General features: G+C 41.9%; 1 protein-coding gene across 2 annotated transcripts in view; it reads left to right on the top strand.

Annotated features, from left to right (window-relative positions):
- IQGAP2 (IQ motif containing GTPase activating protein 2) overlaps positions 1 to 19919 on the top strand; it is a 258548-nt gene that overhangs the window by 147086 nt on the left and 91543 nt on the right. Inside the window, exons 6-11 of one of the 2 annotated variants that reach the window (XM_030566208.1) lie at positions 1027 to 1094; positions 1476 to 1589; positions 15473 to 15651; positions 16347 to 16434; positions 17036 to 17199; positions 17748 to 17835. In XM_030566208.1, the coding sequence (XP_030422068.1) occupies positions 1027 to 1094; positions 1476 to 1589; positions 15473 to 15651; positions 16347 to 16434; positions 17036 to 17199; positions 17748 to 17835 (701 nt within the window). The remainder of the gene's footprint in view (positions 1 to 1026; positions 1095 to 1475; positions 1590 to 15472; positions 15652 to 16346; positions 16435 to 17035; positions 17200 to 17747; positions 17836 to 19919) is intronic. The other variant, XM_030566209.1, reaches the window with a different exon arrangement.

The raw sequence follows: 19919 nt of genomic DNA on the forward strand, positions 1-19919 counted from the left end.
ATGGTCAGAAGATGTGTATTTACTCGGCTGTTATCCAGATGGCACTGTACAGCTTTAAGAATAATTAATATGGGTTTTCTTGCTACACCAAAATGAAAATAATGGTTTCCAGAGAGCACTCAATTGCACTGAACTCATTTTAGTTCTCTAAAAGCATGAGAGCACTGAGTAAGCTGAAGAGTTTGGTTGGGCTCTTTGAGGGGCTATTTGAGGTTGAAATACTGAATGTGCGCTCTCAACATTAAATATGCTTAGTCTTAGGAAAATTGAGATGAAACTTTTTCTTTAAGTAAAAACATGTGGATTCTGCAAATGGTATTCCTAAGTTTGAATAGAGCATGTGAAAAGGACTACTATGTCTTCAATGCAGAGAGTCCAGACTTGGATTTGAAGCTGAATGTTGGAATACCATCCAATATTTGCTAGTTCCAGCTTATCTGGAACATTCCCCTCACCTGTTACTATTTATATGGATCCAATAATATCTAAATTTCCTGTTGCAATACATAAACCAGACAATAGACTGATGCCAAATTATAATTATTAGTTATAAAAACTTTCACTTAATTTTCATGTTATGGGATTCCTGATAGACTAGCTTTTGAGTTTCACTTTACTAATTCTGTATTTTAAAGGACTGTTTTGTATGAATCCAGCATCAAGGATTTATCTTTTGTACACTTTTTCCTTTCCATATACTCAAATATTTCAGCACAGGCAACAAGTCTTGCATTTCATCTGTGTCCTGTCCCCATCTAGGAGAGCACCTTGGAATATCGTCATCTTTTGAAGATTACTTCTCCCTTTCTACACTCAAACAGTTTACAATGCACCATAGAAAATAGTCTGATAGTAAAATTTATCCTATATCTGTCCACAGAAGTCAGTAGTTAAAGAGGAGTTTAATGTAGTAACATTCTAATTACGTTGATCATCATATAAGCTTTGATTTGGTTCTACAACAAGCAGGCATTTTATTGAACATGCAAGTCTCTGGCATTGTGACTTTAGTATTTTTCTTTGCAGTTTATATCTGTTCAAACTTGGTATAGCACCACAGATCCAGGATTTACTGGGAAAAGTGGACTTTACAGGTAAGTCTGTTTTTAATTAGTCATATTGTAGATAATCTATTGTATCAATGAAACCTGCTAATATTAGTGTTTCTAACAACCTACTCTCTCTAATGGGAGTGTTTCCCTCTCTTCCCCCAACATTCTGCACACATCCTAATTGAAATGATTGGAAGACTGCTATTTTTAATGAATGTCAGCCTTTGAAAAATGGTGGGAAGGGAATTTACATGGCACCTTTGTTACGGCTTAGAAACTCAGTTTCTAGCAAAATGAAAAAACTACTAAGTTAACCAAGCCTTAGCTTTTTACATTATATAAATTTTAGCTCAGAGTGCTCAAAGTCCTGAGAACTTCATTCTGTTAATCGTTTCCAACTTTCCTTTTTTAATATATAAATAGAGGAGGAAATCAGTAACATGCGAAAGGAGTTGGAGAAGTATGGTATACAGATGCCGGCTTTTAGCAAAATTGGTGGTATTCTGGCCAGTGAGTTATCAGTGGATGAAGCTGCATGTAAGTCATCTTTACCATGTTTTCCACCTAATATCTGAATTGACCATTTTTGCATAAGCTGTTCATGATTTTGAGTCATTTCATTTAAAATATTACTTGAAAGTAACTATTGTAGTTTGTAATATTTTTGATTCCTTGTCTAAATTACCACTTTTCCCATATTTTCTACCTTTAATAACTGTCAGGATGTGCACGTCTTTACTGAGTAACTGTTAGGTTATTGTCAGGAGGGTTTTTTGCTTTTTGTCTTAGAGCTCTTTGGAGCAGAGAATTATACCTTTTTTTATATCTGGCAAAAATAAAAGTTTATAACTTTTTTATTAACAATACAGATATCTAGCCTTGGGCAAATTGGCTAACCTCTCTGCATTTCAGCTTTTGTGTGAAATGGTATAGGCCAAAATCTTCTAACAAATTCCTAAAGGTAAAAATGTGGACTATAACATAAGCGTATATTTAACTTCAGGCACTTGTTAGAAGAATTTGGCCTATACCATTTCAGAGATACAAAATGGAGAACAGAGAAGTTAATTGTCTTGCTCAAGCCATATAAGTGAACTAATGACAGAATGAATAATAGAGCTAGAGATTCTTCAAATGGCTCTGCATAATTCTATATCTGGGTGCTGCTCCGCCTTATGCTGCCTTGCGATGGAACTGTCTTCTAGCTGTCTCAGCTGAAGTGCTTCTCCTCCCCTCAGCATTACATTGTTCTGAAAGTGAGGCTGTATAGGGGACAGAGTGCCTTCATTCTGCAGTTCCTTCCTACTGAGTGCCATGACCAGATGTGAACCTTTAGTTTCTTTGGAACCAGAGCCTCTTTCTTCTTAGATAGTTATCATTAGCTGTTAGTGATCTCTTTTTAGGCCTGTGTTATGGTGGAACTTCAAAAGCAGAAAAGGCTGGATTTTAAGAGGTGCATTTCCTGCCCGGGCAGTGCATCAAATGCCAAGGAGAAAGATGTTTGCCTTCTGGTTGTTTTGATCTGTAGGACCTGTACTCCCAGATCCAGAAAGGATATGGAGACTCATTTACAGCTCCATCTCCTGAAGGAAGCCCTTGAGCCTAGGCCAGACCCTCTGATTCTGAGCAACTCTCCAGTCCAGGGTTGAAAAAGACAGTCTCTCCACCAGTTGGCACCAACAAAGTGCCAACAGGTTGCAAGAGGCCACACCCACATCCAGGACTGGATCTGATCCCTGCTAATCCCTCAGTTAAGCCTCTGAGGGTGCACATGGCTGAACCAAGGACCACATGGTCAGAGACCACTGCCCCAGTTCTGGAAGAGAGACGGTCCAGCTATCTTCACTGGTGCTGTGCCTCATGCCTCACAGTTCTCTGATCCTGGTGGAACCCCTGAAGCTTCAGGACCAGGATGAGTTTCAGGATCCCCTTCCAGATCTAGGAAGATAGATTCCATCGATGCACCAGAACTGAGGTCATCAGTGCCTTTTGGTGTTGTGACATTTAGCACTGAAAAGAGAGGCATAAGGACAAAGGGCCTGTTAATAGTGCTAGTTCCCATGCATTACAGCTATCTGATTCAGACAAGGTGTCTACAGTACTGAAATACAGACTTGGTCTCTGTGATGGGTTGGATCACAGAAACCCCCTTGGGGCTGCCAACTGATGTGCCAAGACTATTTCTGCCCCTGCTTTCCCTGCCAGCTTGGGACTTCAGCACTTTGTCTTGTTCAGCCAGACACGCCTGTCTGCTCCAACACAGACCCAGGGTCTGAACCACATGCCCCAAAGCTGCAGACTTAACTAAAAGCAATTTAAGAAGTGATCCTGTCTTTCTTTATCACACAGATGCCCAACTTCCAATGGAGTCCAAACCCCCAAATAAATCCGTTTTACCATGTATAAAGCTTACACAGGGTAAACTCCATAAATTGTTCGCCCTCTATAACACTGATAGAGAGAGATGCACAGCTGTTTGCCTCCCCCCAGGTATTAATATGTACTCTGGGTTAATAAGTAAAAAGTGATTTTTATTAAATACAGAAAGTAGGATTTAAGTGGTTCCAAGTAATAGCAGACAGACCAAAGTGAATTACTCAGTAAAATAAAATAAAACACGCAAGTCTGAGCCTAACTCAGTAAGAAAACTGAGTACAGATAAAAACCTCACACTTAGAGGAATTCCAGTAAGCTTCCTTTTACAGGCTAGTCTCCTTCTAGCCTGGGTCCAGTAATCACTCACACCCCTGTAGTTACTGTTCTTTGTTCCAGTTTCTTTCAGGTATCTTTGGGGGTGGAGAGGCTATCTCTTTAGTCAGCTGAAGATCAAATGGAGGGGTTTCCCAGGGGTTTAAGTAGACTTTCTCTTTTGGGTGGAGACCTCACTCCTATGCAAAGTCCAGCTCCAAGATAGAGTTTTGGAGTCACATAGGCAAGTCACATGTCCATGCATCATTGAGTTTCTTACCAGCCAAGCCACATTCCTGGGAAAGCTCCGATGTGGATTAGTGTCTTCGAGTTCATTGTTGGCTTAAGTGATTCTTGATTGGGCACTTAATTTGCACATTCCTTTCTCAAGAAGCTGACCAAATGCTTTACTAAGGGCTTGTCTACATCAGAAAGTTGCAGCGCTGGTGAGGGAGTTACAGCGCTGCAACTTAGGAGGTGTACACATCTGCAGGGCACCACCAGCGCTGCAACTCCCTGTTTGCAGCGCTGGCCGTACTCCCGTTTTGTCTCGGGTGTAGAGGATCCAGCGCTGGTGATCCAGCGCTGGTAATCAAGTATAGACACTTACCAGCGCTTTTCTTGACCTCCGTGGAATAAGCAGGTATCCCAGCATACCTGAGGAAGCCTCTGGTAATCAAGCTGGTCTCCTTTCCCGGTTTGCTCTCTCGTTCCCCGAACCGCCGAGCAAGCGGTTCTCCTTCCCTGCGGCTTGCAGGGTGGTTCGGGGAACGCGAGAGCAAACCGCAGCGAAGCTGGTCTCCTTTCCCGGTTTGCTCTCGCGTTCCCCGAACCGCCGAGCAAGTGGTTCTCCTTCCCTGCGGCTTGCAGGGTGGTTCGGGGAACGCGAGAGCAAACCGCAGCGAAGCTGGTCTCCTTTTCCGGTTTGCTCTCTCGTTCCCCGAACCGCCGAGCAAGCGGTTCTCCTTCCCTGCGGTTTGCAGGGTGGTTCGGGGAACGCGAGAGCAAACCGCAGCGAAGCTGGTCTCCTTTCCCGGTTTGCTCTCTCGTTCCCCGAACCGCCGAGCAAGCGGTTCTCCTTCCCTGCGGTTTGCAGGGTGGTTCGGGGAACGCAAGAGCAAACCGCAGCGAAGCTGGTCTCCTTTCCCGGTTTGCTCTCGCGTTCCCCGAACCCCCCTTGAAGCCGCCCAACAGCGCTGCAGTGTGGCCACATCTAACACCACTTGCAGCGCTGGTTGCTGTAAGTGTGGCCACTCTGCAGCGCTGGCCCTATACAGCTGTACTAATACAGCTGTAACAACCAGCGCTGCAAAATTTTAGATGTAGACATGGCCTAAGGATACTTGGAAATACAAGCAAGTATACAGCCAGTATTCCTAATGTCAAGTAACAAAATGATACATGCATACAAATAGGATGTGTATTCAGTAGATCATAACCTTTACATAGATATGTTGCATGGCATATGTAGCATAAAACATGTTCCAATTATATCATATATGCCTTCATAAGCATATTCATAAGCCTTATGGGAGGCACCGTCAGTCTGTCCTCAGCATCAGTAGTGAGGGAGCTTGACTTGCATATAACACTGGATCCAGTATTATCTCAATTGTCAGTTCCACTGTTGGTTCCTGCTTTGGCTTCCATTTCAGATCCAGCTACATCATTGGTTCCAGAAAGTTCTATCACCATGGCAGCCCAGGTTTACCTCCCGACATATTGGAGCAGAGTGTGAAACGCAAGAGCTCTAAGACATGGCATGTTTCTCTGATTCCAAGATCCTCTTTTTCATCTGCTAGGAAGAAGAGGCTAGAAGATATCGAGTCTCTCTTTATGGATCCTTCTATGATCTCTCCTCTTAGGACCCCTGCAGGGTTTCCACAAAGAGCTGGTTTTTCCCCATATCTCCCACTGAGCCTCTTGTTCCTGGTCCGTTCTATCTCTGATCTGGATTTCTAGCAAGAAAAATAAGAGGAAGAATGCAGAGACTGATAGCACACTTTGGACCTCCCTTTGGCCCTCCTATGCCCAACATTTTCCCAAATTCTAGTTACTGGGGAGATTGGCAGTCCTGGGGCCTGTGATTTTATTGGGGGCCACCTCAGGAACTTTTCAGCAACCTTTTGCATAGATAGAGGGGTGATGTCTCAACTACTAAGGATTTGGCAGCCTAGAGTTCCTTGAAATTGGTTCTTCCTGATCTGCTGACTTTTCAGGCAATTCTGCCTAAAGTTTTGTCCGAGGGAGAAGGTGGAGTAGCTCTGCTTTTTGAACAGGAGCAGATGGGTATGGATTATGAGCCAGATCTGTCACCCAAAGAACATGTGGCTTCAGCATCCCCCTCCACCTGAGGACACTCTGTAGTTCCACAGTCTGGGGTACCACATACTTTCCACCTTAAATCTGCTTGAAGTGCCTGTGAAAGAGACTACCCATTCAGTATTCACTTATCCTTGGTGCTACAGTTAAGAGTAGGATATCCTTACCCATCTTGGATGTACTGTTACAGCCTGCTAGATCAGTTTGTGCCCTTCTGCATTTGGTCAACTCCAGAGAAGATGGACAAACTGTACCAGATACCCTCTGACAATTTTTCTTGCTTTCAAACCATCCTGTGCCTAATTCCCTGGTGATGGCTGCTACAGTAATAGGGCAAAACCTGGACAAAAACACTTCACACCAGCTGATAAAGAAAGCAAAAATCAACTTGCTGGGTAGAAAGGTGTTGTTTTCATCCCTTGGTATTATAGGGGCAAATTATCAAGTGTCTGGATAACAGGAGAAGGTTGGCTAAACATCCCTCTGAGCCTCGTGTGATGCTTCAAACTCCTATGCAAGAGCATTGGCATCTACTATGCCGTTAGGAGACGTGCATGGTCTCCTTCCTCATCCCTAGCTATGACACCAGATTGAAGCAGAGGACATCTACTTTAAAGTTGAAGGTCTGTTTAGTGAAAAAGCAGACAAATTTTTGGAAAAATGTGAAGGTCATGAGATTGACACTTCGTTCTCTGGGCCTAATTTCCTCCACAATAAAGTGAGCCTCCACTCCCTCCTTTCTGGTAGCAGATGCAGTCCTTCCTCATCCTATTTTTCAACCGATCAGACACAGCAGCAGCAGGCAAATTCTCAGTCAGTACAGAAAAAGGCCTTTCACACGCAGGTCTAAACCTAAACAACTTGCGTCCTCTTCATGCAGCCTCAAGCCCTGGTTTTGATGAGATGAAGCACAGTCAAGAACCAGTCAACCAGGACCGACCTATCCCTGCATTTGGAGACAGGGTAGCCCAGTTCATCAGTCCTTGGAGGCAAATTGCCTTCGACCAATGGCCTTACAGATCATCAAAAGGGGTTATGCCATACGATTTGAAAGATTGCCTCACTCACTCCCACCTATCTTATTGTTTCATTTGAGGCAATTCTTATAGTAGAAGTGGAAAAATAGCTTCTGATAGGAGTAGTTGAGGTTCATGAATTCTTGAAGGGTCAGGGTTTTTATTCCCTTGGTTTTCTGGTATGGAAGAAAGATGGGTGGTTTCAGCAGATACTAGACTTAAAGGCATTAAACAAGTACATTTGGAAATATTGGTTCCATAAATTGGCTCCAGCTACCATAATCCCCTTGTTGTTGGTCATGAATTGATTATTGGCTCTCTAAGACATGTATTTTTATACTTAAATTCATCGAAATCATCGCAAGTGCCTTTGATTCGTGGTTGGCCAGATGCTGCTTCCAGTATCGGGTGTTCCTGTTTGGCCTTTCCATGGCTCCCAGAAATTTTACAAAATGCCTCTTTGCAGTAGCGGCTCATCTGAGGAATCAGGTTATTTTTGTTTACACCTAGTTAAACGATGGGCTACTGAAGACTTGTGTGCACGAGGGTCTGTTAAACCATATTGTCTTTGCGACCAACCTCTTTTCAGAGCTAGAGCTCTTTCTCAATTGTCCAAAGTTGAACTTCTGCCCTTCACAGAGGTTTCCTTTTATAGGTGAAACTTAGTTATTTGTAAGGCACTAAAAAGATTTCCAGGTATTTAACTGCAAAGTAACATCATGACAAGTTGTTCTATAATTAACTTTAGTATTTTAAAATTAGGGTCTGAGAATTTTAAAGTTTTTTGAGTGAAATTCTTTTTGTGGTCTTATGGTAGCCTGCATGACCCCATTTGCCTGTCTGAGAATGAGATGTGTGTACCACTGGATGTCTCAGTTCCACAGAACAAGTCGGTTGTTGATCACCATGCCTTAGACTATCATAACCTCCATAGATTGTGGTGAGTCAAAGTGACTGTTCAAGGGCATACAGTTAAATCCTCTGGGACCATCCCAGTCAATGACTTCAGATGCATCAACCAAGGGCTGAGGGGTGGGCGCAGTGCACTGGAATTATGACAATTAGAGGGCGCCGCTCTGCTTGGAGAAAACCCTGCATCTCAATGTATTGGAATTAAGAGATGTTCATCTGGCTCTCAAGTTGTTACTCCCCCACCTGCAGAGGAGGGTTGTGCAAGTGATTACAGACAATACATCAGTAACGCATTCCACTGAGAAGCTGCCAGGAGTGGGGGTTTGCAGTATTCACTCTCACTCCACCCTACTGTGTGCAAAGATACAAGGCTGTGGAATTGGTGTATTTTATCATGTCATTTACCTTTGGCTCTGCATCTAGCATTGGTGCAGCTGCGCAGATGTAAATTTGTAGGGTTGACCTGCCCTGAGTGCTCTAGCTGACCTTGGTAGAAGATTATTCTACCTCAAGGCACCACAAGGTGGTGCAATTACCCATAAGTGTGAATATGCAGGGCCGTCTTTAAGAACTCTTCTTACAGGTAAGTAACCTTCATTTAAGTTCTCACACACAAGGTAGAAAATTTTGGCTAGCTAAGATGAAGCTTAGTTATTTGTAAAGCACTGAAAAAATTTTAGATTATTTAAGTGCAATGTAATATGACGAGCTTAAATTTTAAAACTTTCAGACCCTAATTTAAAACACCCTTTCCTACATTCATATTGGCGTGTACCAAAATACACAGTACATATTGTGACTACACTTTGCGCATGATTCTGCAAATGTAGCTTTTAAAATATAATCTATAGGGAAGAAGAAAAATCTGGGTATATCAGTCTATCAGCCTTATGCATTTTCTGAGGTTTAGTTACTGTCAATTCTGTTCGTTGTGTTTTTTGTTTTTTTTTAATTTTTGTAGTGACAGTAAATTTCCTTCCTCCCCTGGAGATAAAAGGGCCATAACTTCCTTTCCCAAATTTTTATAAAGTGTATTCTTTTTCCTCTTAATTCTGAGGCATATTTCTTAAATTCCATGAAGTAATCTTTCCTGATGCTGGCTTCTGTTCCCTACGCTGAGAATGGGCTGCAGAGCAGTCCATTCTGGCCAAGAAGAGGAACTGGTTGCTGTTCAGTGGAAATCTCTGACAAATTAAGTCTATTAACAAAGTTAAGTGTCAAGTATCAGGGGGTAGCCATGTTATTCTGGACCTGTAAAAAGCAACAGAGTCCTGTGGCACCTTATAGACTAACAGACGTTTTGGAGCATGAGCTTTCGTGGGTGAATACCCACTTCGTCAGATGCAAGTGGGTGTCACCCACGAAAGCTCTGCTCCAAAACATCTGTTAGTCTATAAGGTGCCACAGAACTGTCGCTTTTTACAGATCCAGACTAACAGACGTATTGGAGCATCTGTTAGAGTCCTGTGGCACCTTTATAGACTAACAGATGCTCCAATATGTCTGTTAGTCTGGATCTGTAAAAAGCGACAGAGTCCTGTGGCACCTTATAGACTTTCTTGCAAAGTTGAGTTCGGAATTTAGTTGCGTTCTCAGGAAGAGGAGAAGCAGCAAAGAATCCTGTGGCACCTTATAGACTAACAGACGTTTTGGAGCATGAGCTTTCGTGGGTGACCCCCACTTGCATCTGATGAAGTGGATATTCACCCACGAAAGCTCATGCTCCAAAACGTCTGTTAGTCTATAAGGTGCCACAGGATTCTTTGCTGCTTTTACAGATCCAGATTAACACGGCTACCCCTCTGATACAGGAAGAGGAGAGTGGCTAATGTGCTCCAAGGTTTTGTATGCAAAAGAGGGGGGAGGGAAATGGACAGATATTCAGGGCTCAGACCTGGATGGTGACGGCTCTTATGCTATTGGAAGATCATAAATGTTAGAGACTGAAAAGACCAATTAAGTCTCTTTCCTGTTAATGCTGGATTATTTCACTGAAGAAGATTTTTCTAGTATTTCTTTTATCCAGACTATTTTAAAGTTAAATGGGGCTTCTACTTCTTTGCTTGGGAACTAGTTCACAAATGAACACATACACTCTCTCTTGCTAATATTGAGCCTAGCTTTTTCTGTAATTTCTTATTAACGTTAACTTGTATGCAATTGAACCACTTTAAATCTTCCACTTTGTGTATACGCCCTTCAAATACATGTTTTCCCTCCTATCCTCTCAAATGAATGATGCAAATTTTAGCTCTTTCCTTTCCTTATGAGTCCCAATCTCTCCTTGACAACTTCTAAAGTTGGTTTAGGTGGTCTGAGAGGTAGGGACTGTCGTGAGCATCTAATCAGACTGCACAACACTGCCCATAGAACTTTGTCCTGGGCTTCCCGCATTCTGCCCATAACGTCTGTTTGAGCTAGAGCATATTTTTTCAGAAAGATATCCAATCTGCGTTTAAAGATTTTAAGTGATGGAGAATCCACCATGTCCCTAGGTAAGCTGTGTTCAGGGAAACTGCACGTGTATCTTCTTTCTTCCAGCCTCCATGGCCCACTCCAGAAGTCCTAGTCAGGTCTCAGGTCTCTAGCTGTCACCTGTCTCCAAGTTGGGACCCTTGTCCTGCTTTCTTCTGATCAAAGCTTTTTAAGGCTGCACAGGTCCCTGCTTTATTCTGCGATATCCCCAGCCAGCTAATTTTCCTCAAGGCCCAAGTCTGTGCTTTGCTTTCTCTCTGAGGGCTATGAGCAGTGCACTGCCAGCAATTACAAATTACCACATAGCTCTTTCTAAGCACGTTTATTCTTAGGTTTTCTCTGTAACACTTATACCTTATCAAAATAATAGTTCCTGTACTCATGCTAAAAGCTTACCAGAGATCACCCATCAGTCCTATGGGGCCCTACTAGGTCAAAGTCCATCCAACTCTTCCACAAGGGTTGGGGCCTCCTCTTGGACAGAAGGTCCTGTTTGCTGAATCAGAAAGAGCCAGGTGCCAGTTCAGGCTCCTCCTTTTATACCAAAAGCCCTTTCCTTTGTCTCATAGTCTCTGGGAAACTCAGCTTGAACCAGTATATGCAAGCTACCCCAGGGGGTGAAACCACTCTACAGTTGTTTTAGTTTCATGGTACTTGTATACAGCAATTTAAAATAAAAATCTGCAGCCTGACCCCTGCAGCTGACCTGGGCTTTGAGACTCCGTGCTAGCAGGTCTTTAATTGCTGTGTAGATGTGCCCTCGGTGATTCACCTTAATCACCTCCCACTATTGTTCGTGTCTGTACGAACTGTGCTAACCCTTCCCTGTGAAGTAGTACAAACCTGTACATAAGCCATTCACAGATTTAATCCAATATGGTCACCAAAAATATTGCAAGCAATTGCAGTATCTGTCGGAAGTTGTTGTTCAGTGCATGATTAACCTCACTGTTAAAAGTTTTGTGCCTTGTTTCAAGTCTGAATTTGCCTATGTTCAATAGTCTAATCATGCTGTCCTTTGTCTTAGATTATAGAGCCCTCTGTCATCAGAAAACTTCTCCCTATGTAGGTACTTACAGATCAGGTCAAGCCTCCTATTTGCTGTTGCTTTAATAAGCTAAATAGATTGAGAATCCGGAATATTAGTGTAAGGCCCTGAATTTTTGTGTGGATGTGGCACAAAACCACTCCCTAGGAGCTCAAGTGGAGCCCATAGAAATAGGAACTCTGGAGAACATTTCTTCTCTTCCTCTTCCCCCTCCCCCCCCCCAACAAAACAAAACCCTAAGATTTTCCCAAATGAACCTTTTTGCTATTGTGCAAGGAGGATTGTGGGGAGGCGTGTGAAGTTTCCTTAACTGAGTTTCTTTTGCTTAGGTTTTTGGTCACACCTATTTATTTTAGTAAATATAGCTTTTTGGTATGTAAGATGCAACAGAAATTTGATTATACTTGTTTCGTTCCCAAACAATGAGATTAATGTTTAACAGACTTCTATACTGTACTTTTTCAGTTTGCCTCTTACCAAATATTTATTCAAGAAAATAATGGAAGAGTAAAAAAGGAATGCTCACGCTACAGTGATGCAGTTCTGGACTACTGTAGTTTGGGGCTGAACTTTTTTCCTTTCCTCCCAGTGGGAGCCCAAAAGAATATTTCTCTGCCTTTTTCATCCTAACCCAAGTTCTAAGCCTGCCTTTTGTGAATGCCTGGGCTGATGGCCATTATAGACATAGCCGCATAATAAGCATATTATAGACATAGTCACACTTCTCAGTTTTCTGGGGTGGGGGCTGCAGTTTGTCCCGTGTCCTGAGAGCCGGAGCTTGCTGTCTATAACACTGCTTTCCTGTGCTGGCTGGGTGTTTTCCATATGAGTGCAATTCTGTTCAGGAGAGAGCATGTGCGCTCATACGTCCTTATTTCATGCTTGTATGGTGTATTTCTGAAAAATACAGTAGTATAAGGGAGCTGTCACTTATGACTATAACATATGCCCCAACTGTTACCTGTTTTTAGCAGTTTTTTATTCTGTTATGTGCCCAGGGTACAATCCAGACTAATGAGTAGCTGTCACCCCTGCCCTCTACCCCAGGGTGCCTTCTGTACTGCTTTGTTGCTGTAGCCTCCAGTCTGGACTGCTCACACACTACAGCCACCAGCATACAAGTCACTCCCAGTTATGTCTGGGTGTGTGCTGAAGTCAGCCAGCCACACTTGGGCTCTTACCAGACTTGGTTGCGAGGTGACCCCAATACCTCCCCCCACAGTCCTAGATTTCCCCCCCCAGAAACATGTCACGTACTGCCCAACCCTCTCCTGGACAATACAAGCGTATATAAAGTCCATCCTTTTATTAGTGGAAATGATATGCACATGTCTTGTTACCCCAAATGGAGTTCTCCAAACACTTCAATTTAAACACACTGGATTAGATCAAACAAGTTTATTAACTACAAAGAGAGGTTTTAAGAGGCACAGAAGCCAGAAATGGTTGTAAGAAAAATAAAAGATAAAATGTAGCTCGTGCCTAACTTATACTGTGGTAAATTCAAAGGAAAGTATTTTCACCAAATGCTCTCAGCAGTCTGACCAAACTTCTCCAGTTCAATGGTTATTTCCTTTGTTCCTTCTGGTGCAGTGAACTGATGGGCAGGGAGGGGAAGAGAGACAGGTGCCTTGGAGTGTCTTCCCCTTTTTTTGTATAGTCCTGTCTCCAGTGATGAGCTGCTAAAATCTTAACAATGGGTTCCCTATAAAAAGTTCTGATTTAAGGGATGTGCCACAGCATGTATTTTTTGTACCAATAGAGTTGCCATACATCCGTATTTTCCCGGGAGGAATTTTTAAATTTTAAAAATTCTGCCCAGATAGCGATTTAAGAACCGAAAAGCCTGACATCCAGGAAAATACGGATGTATGTTAACCCTTCCTAAAATTCTTTTTAAAAAAGATGGGCCTGCACTAGAAATGAGCTCCGTTTCACATGTGTGGGTCCCTGCCACTCTCTTGGGGTGTGCTTGGGTGACCAGATGTCCCAATTTTATAGGGACAGTCTCAATTTTTAGGTCTTTTTATTATATAGGCTCCTATTATCATTCACCCCCTGTCCCGATTTTTCAACTTGCTGTCTGGTCACCCTAGGGCGTGCACATGTGTGGGTCCCAGCTGCTCCCTGCCCCCCTCATTGAAGCAGGTGTGCAGGGTTACTGCCCTGAGAACTGCAGGGCACCAGTGGACATGGAGCTGGCTGCAGACAGGGGCCTGGGGCAGGGCTAGCTGGAGGGAGGGAGTGTGACACGGGCTGGCTGCGGGCAGGTACTCACACGGGGAGAGTGGCTGGGAGCAGTCCAAGCAGCAGGACGTACCGGGAACTCACCAGGCAGCAGCAGGAGCCCCTGTGCCAGAGGTCCAAGGAGCAGCAGCAGCAACAGGGCCAGGAGGCAGCCCACATGGCCCCTGCAGCACAACGCAGCGCCCCCCCCCCCCCCCGGTGGCCGGGAGGAGGAATTACATGCTTCCCAGGTCAAGCCCATCAAAGCTTCGCTTGCAGGGAAGCCAGTTAAATTTTAGAAGTGGTTTTAGAACTGCTTGTTAACAACCGGTTCCTGCAAATGGGCTCCAGCTCACCCCTGCCTGTTTCCCCTTCAAGGAGCATTTCCAGCTGGGAGCAAGGCAACAGGCAGCTGTGTGGAAGGGAACTCCATGCTGTTTCTTTGCTAAGATGTAGATATTTTTTACTCCTCCCAAAGAAGACCATGTAGCAGGTAGTGGTTCATCAGAGTTGTTTACACCTGGCTGAGGCATCAGCTTGCCCTTTGTCTCTGAGGAACTGGTTTGGCCACTTGCCAGACTTTTCTGGAAAATGTACTTTTAGTCATGATCTGTTCTGTTTATAACTTCACAAATAATGCTAGTGTGTGCATTTTGCCATATTGATTAACAAATTGTTTTTAAATATCTCACAAGGCATAGTTTCTACAAGTATTATTACAATAGTGTGTAGGGTGTGGACATGGGTACATTCTGTTACGATTCTGCCCCCCCCCCATCTCAACCCATGACAGTTTATGCATAGAGCTAGATTTGTTCAGTATGTTTGTATTACACCCTTGCTTTACCTAAATAGTGGTATTGGTGGGAGATAGATGGATGTAATCAATCCATGATACAGGAGGCATTGTACCTTGGTATTTGCTGGTATAGGTTTCATTTCAGAATAATTTGGGGTTGGGAGGAACTTCTAGTGGATCATATGGCATACTGAGTGACTTTCACCACTCATAACAAGTGTAGCTCTGCTAAAATCAGTGGTTACACCACTGTAAAACAAGTGTGAGAGGAGAATTAGGAATGATTTATTTTGGTCTTTCTTCTTTGAACTAGTTTTAGTTACGACTATCCTGTAACTTTTTTCCCAATCTCTTACTTGTTTATCTTTCTGCTATCTTGAACAGTCTGTGGCCACAAAACAAAAAATAAGCATTGGAACTTCTACGCAGACCTTTTTCACAAGGCTATGTAATTTGAGGAAAGTTTAAATCCAGGACTTCCATTGTGACCAGAGAACTTTTTTTAAGTGCTGTTTCTGTTGTTGAAATAATATGACAAAATACTCTTCAAACCTCTACAAATTTAGACACTATCCTGTCCTATACTGGTGATTACAGCTACATTCTGACTTTTCTGTACATTGGAGAGTCCCAAAAAGTTAAACTGTGGTGAAGCGTGATCAAATACAGTGGAACCCCGATTATCCAATCTAGTTGAGACTGGGACCAGATTGGGTAACCAAAAATCCAAATGAACTGGAGAATGGGTGGTGGGGGCTCCAGCCCCACCACCCGAGGCTGACAGTCTAAATGGGGTTTTACTGTATAATATTCTTAAAAGCAATAAATGAAGCCCTGAGAACAGACAATTGGTAACACTAATTTGTGTGATCCAAAAGTACTTTTCTCATTGGCTCTCCTTTTTAAAGTTTTGTATCTTATCCATCTCTTTCAGTGCATGCTGCAGTCATTGCAATTAATGAAGCTATTGAGAAGGGAGTAGCAGATCAAACACTTACAACTCTGAGAAACCCAAATGCAATGCTGATGAATGTGGATGAGGACCTTGCACAGGAATATCAGAAAGAACTCCTGGAAGCTAAAAGGAGAAAAGAGGAGAATGCAAGACTGAAGGTACTGAAACATATTTGGATTTTATTAACATTCTTAAGAAGTTTGGTATTGTATAAAAAGTGTGCGTGCAAAATTTTAAAAAGGATTCTTCTAGGGTTGTGTTAATAAGCTAGTGCAGTCAAGATAAACTAGATGAATGATTGTCACTATAGAAAATTAATCACAATGGTCCCTTTGGTCTTGGAATCTGAAATAAACAGGCTGGAGGCAAATGTGTAGAGGTGTTTTGTGTTTGTACACATAACACATGAATGTATTTGAGATGTGTAAGGATTATAAAATTCTATGTAGAATCCAAAAGATGCTCATTTTTCTCCTTTATGTACTGTGTAGAAACAAAGTTTGTTAACCAAAAGTTTATATAAAAACGTAATGTTTTAAGGTACCTTTTTCTGGGAGTAGAACATAATTAAGTATAACATTCTATTGATAGAATTTTCCGTTAATACAAAATTGCACTTGCATCATTCATGTCACAGTAATAGTTTCAATTTGAGAAAGGCTTTGATCAAAATATACACAATGCTTTACAATCAGCAGAGGATGCTTTAAATATAACTCTTGTCCTAATCTAAGTGCAAATCTTCCTATTATAGTTGATCAAGTTTTAACCACTCATATTTTCAGACGGTAGAATAGCCATTGAAGTATCTTTTGTGTTCAACTTTGTGAACCAGTAAGGATTTTGTTTTTAGAATGGCTCAATTTCAGAAGAGGAAAGAGATGTGTATGAAGAATTGCTGACACAAGCAGAGATTCAAGGCAATATCAATAAGATCAACAGTAAGTAATTCTAATTTCTTATGGAAGTGGGCACATTGTACCTACCAGTTATGTATGTATTTGTGTCAAATTCCAGGCAAAGATGTAAAATTACTTCTTTAATAGAAATAGCTTTTAAAGGTGGCAAATATTTGAGTGTTACAATGGTTACTTTCAGTGTTGTGGGGCATCTTGCTGCTTTTTTTCCATTATTAATCTTTTGGGATAATATCTTTTTTTTGTTCTTGTTGCTGATATCAGACTCCTCAGTTCAGAAGCCAGTTGGTTTCGCCTGCTTTATTTCCTTATGTTTCTGTCAGTTCCCACTAGCTGCAGAATACTGTACATTTTGAGCCCTCTTTTTAGATAGACTTGAGATTCAGACTTAGGCTCTGACCCTGCAAATGGATGAGTGTGGAAGAACCCTTATGCCTGCATGGAGTCCCTGTGGACTCTGAGGCTCTTGTAGGATTGGAACCTTAAAATGTAACCCTCCGCTGGATAAAAACTGTAATTAACTGGCTTGTAGGAAGAGAGGTAGATACAAGCAGCAATTCATTTTTATTTTTATTTTTTGCGCAAAAAATGTTTTTGCCATTTGTAAGCGTTGTTTTCCTTTCAGTTCACGTAGCTTTAGTCCAAGTGAATGAGGCTATTGACAGGCAAGATGAAGTGACATTGATGGCAGGTTTGAACCGTCCTGCTTTGAGCTTGTCTGGAGTTCTGCAGCAAAATTCCTCATGGTACCTAGCACAATTGTGTGACTGTAAAGAGCAGAGAATGCAGGTAATTGAATGGAATGTATGCTAGTATGACACTTGAGTTTGCATTTTTCTCTGCTTAAAATAGAAGTGACATCATCCTGAAGTCTGTAGCCTGAACTCTTCTGTTTTATGAAACAGTAAGGGATTTCGTAAAGTATTTTAAATGCATATTTTCCTAAACAATACAAAACTAGATGCATTTGCTGTAAAAAGCATGATGCATTGGTAAAAAGCTGCTAAATGACAGATAAAGGGAATGTATATGTATATATAAATCCCTTAATACAAAGCTCATTTTGGGAACTAAACTTCTTACGAGTTTTATATAGCAGAAAGGTAATGTTGACATAAACAATGGTGAATAAAGACCATTATAGAGAACATCTGGATTAAGGCGAAAATCTGTAATTTTAAGTGAGTCAGAAGTTTATGGAAAAACAAACACTATTCTTCAGTGTGCCATTGTATTTGGTATTCAGCCAACATCATGGTCAATTCATAGTGGAAGATTTTCCCTTCCCCTGCAAATTTAAAAAGCACAATGACGTCTTTTTTTGTCTGATCTGTTAGCTAGCAGGGATTCCAATTTTGCTCAACAAAAGTGAGATACAGAAAGAAGTTAGTGTTGCCAATGAGGAAGCTGAGGCTCTCAAGCTTAGTGAGTAAATATTTTAATACTTATTTTCATAATCACCATTTCATTACTCTTAATCAAACTGAAGAACTAAATTCACCTTTTTTGCATGTAAACAAGGTTTCTTTATAAATTGAAACCACATTGCATTTTATTTTTGCTACTGCTCTTTTCAATGTCACAATTGCCAAGTCACCAATCTGTGCCACTTTAGAGACACATTATTTTATCTGAAGTAGCTAACGCTTTTCTTGGCTGAATATTTTCAGCTGCTAGTGGACATACATGGCTAAAACGGAACATAATTCATGGCTTGTGTAAATAGACTTTTTCTGAATAGTCTTAATCTCTATCAAAAGGAAATTTATTTACATCTTCTCTGAGTTAAAAATATAATGATCAAATTGAAGAATAGCTTGCAGTCTTATGCAGCAGAGGAAACTAGATTATTTCTCATCTTAAAATATTTACACTTTTTAAAAATCTAGTCTGTCAGCCCATTTAATGTTTTAGTAGAGTTTATGTATGGCACAATGGATCTACAATATGTTGACTAATGTTTTATTTTTGAAAAAATTATAGTTAAGGGGTTTCTAAATTTTCAGCAGCACATCTATTGGCAATTGCTTCTCTGGCATCCTTTATCTGCTAGGAGCTTCAGCTTCGAATAAACTGCTGTCATATGTTGTCTGTGGCATGTGTTAGGGGCTGTTTTGTCTTCTGTGTCATTTAATATTTTTAATTCAGTCCATCTAATTCTTCTGATGCTGTGCAAAAAGGTCATTATAAGCCTAGTTTGCTATGCTATAATATGTAGACATGCATATTTTATACAGCATCCAAGTCTCTTGTATAGCTAGTGATTTGCATTTTAGAATTATCCAGACATGGTGAATAGTATTTCCTTCTAGAGGACGATTGCTCTTGGGTAATGGAAAACTGAGGAAAGTAGTGCTATTAGTATAGCTCCATCAGTGTTCTGGAGTAGGAAAAATGGGGTTGTTTCCTCTGTGACTTTTAAATAAATAAATAAAAGTCACGATATTGTGCTACCCACACGATTTCATGTGGCATGGAGAATTTCAATTCAGTTTTACTTCTAACCCATATTGATCAGTTTTCATTAGGGGAAGGCAGGTAAACAAATAAAACTAGGAGCTTCAAGAGGAGCCAGTTGAGGGTACCTATTAAAGAAGTCAGAGAGTAGAGGCAAGCTGACCAAGGTACAAACTAAGGGCTTGGCTACACTTGCAGCTGTAGAGTGCTTTGGGTTAAACCAGCCTTCGGAGAGCACACTAGGGAAAGCACTGCAGTCTGTCCACACTGACAGCTGCAAGCCCACTGGGATGGCCACATTTGCAGCAGCATTGGGAACAGTGAATTATGGACGGCTATCCCAGCATTCAAGTGGCTGCCACATGCTTTTCAAATGAGGGAGGTGGGGTGGAGTGTGTTTGTTTGTATGTGGGGGGAGAGAGAGAGAGAGTGGGTTTTTTTGGAGTGCTGAGAGTGTGTCAACTTACAAGACAGCGTGCTCAGATCCCCCTAGCCCCCCTGCTTTTCTCTCTCACTCAGTAAACGTTTGCTTTGCCTGCTGCAAATAAGCAGCCAGCTGTCTGAAACAGAGCTCTGAAAAGGCACTTCTACATTCCTCAGCCAATTTCACAACAAAAATGAGAGGCCACTTAACTTAAGGGGATTATGGGATGTTTCCAGAGGTCAGTCAGAGCGCTGTAATGTAAATCCTCATTCACACTGGCCCTGGGGCGTCTCAGCCAATATGCAACAGCCGTTGTCCCTCTCTTGGAGGTGGAGTACCAAGAGCGCTCTAGCCAGGGAGTCAGAGCGCTCTACGTGCCTTGCCAGTGTGGACGGGGAGTAAGGTAGAGTGTTCTGGGAGGCTTTATTGTGGTATAAAGTGTCAGTGTAGCCAAGCCCTCAAACTAAATGTGACAGTACCACTGAAGCTATCATATGCATGATAAATACCCAAGAACTTGGTAAATGCAGTTGTGCACTGTGGACATAGATTCATAATAACAGAGTTGCATGCTCCATTCCTAAGCATGGAAGTCGTAGAAGACAGTTGATGGCTGCAGATTATGACG

This window comes from Gopherus evgoodei, chromosome 6 (assembly GCF_007399415.2).
Source record: "Gopherus evgoodei ecotype Sinaloan lineage chromosome 6, rGopEvg1_v1.p, whole genome shotgun sequence".
NCBI classification, from domain to species: domain Eukaryota; kingdom Metazoa; phylum Chordata; order Testudines; family Testudinidae; genus Gopherus; species Gopherus evgoodei.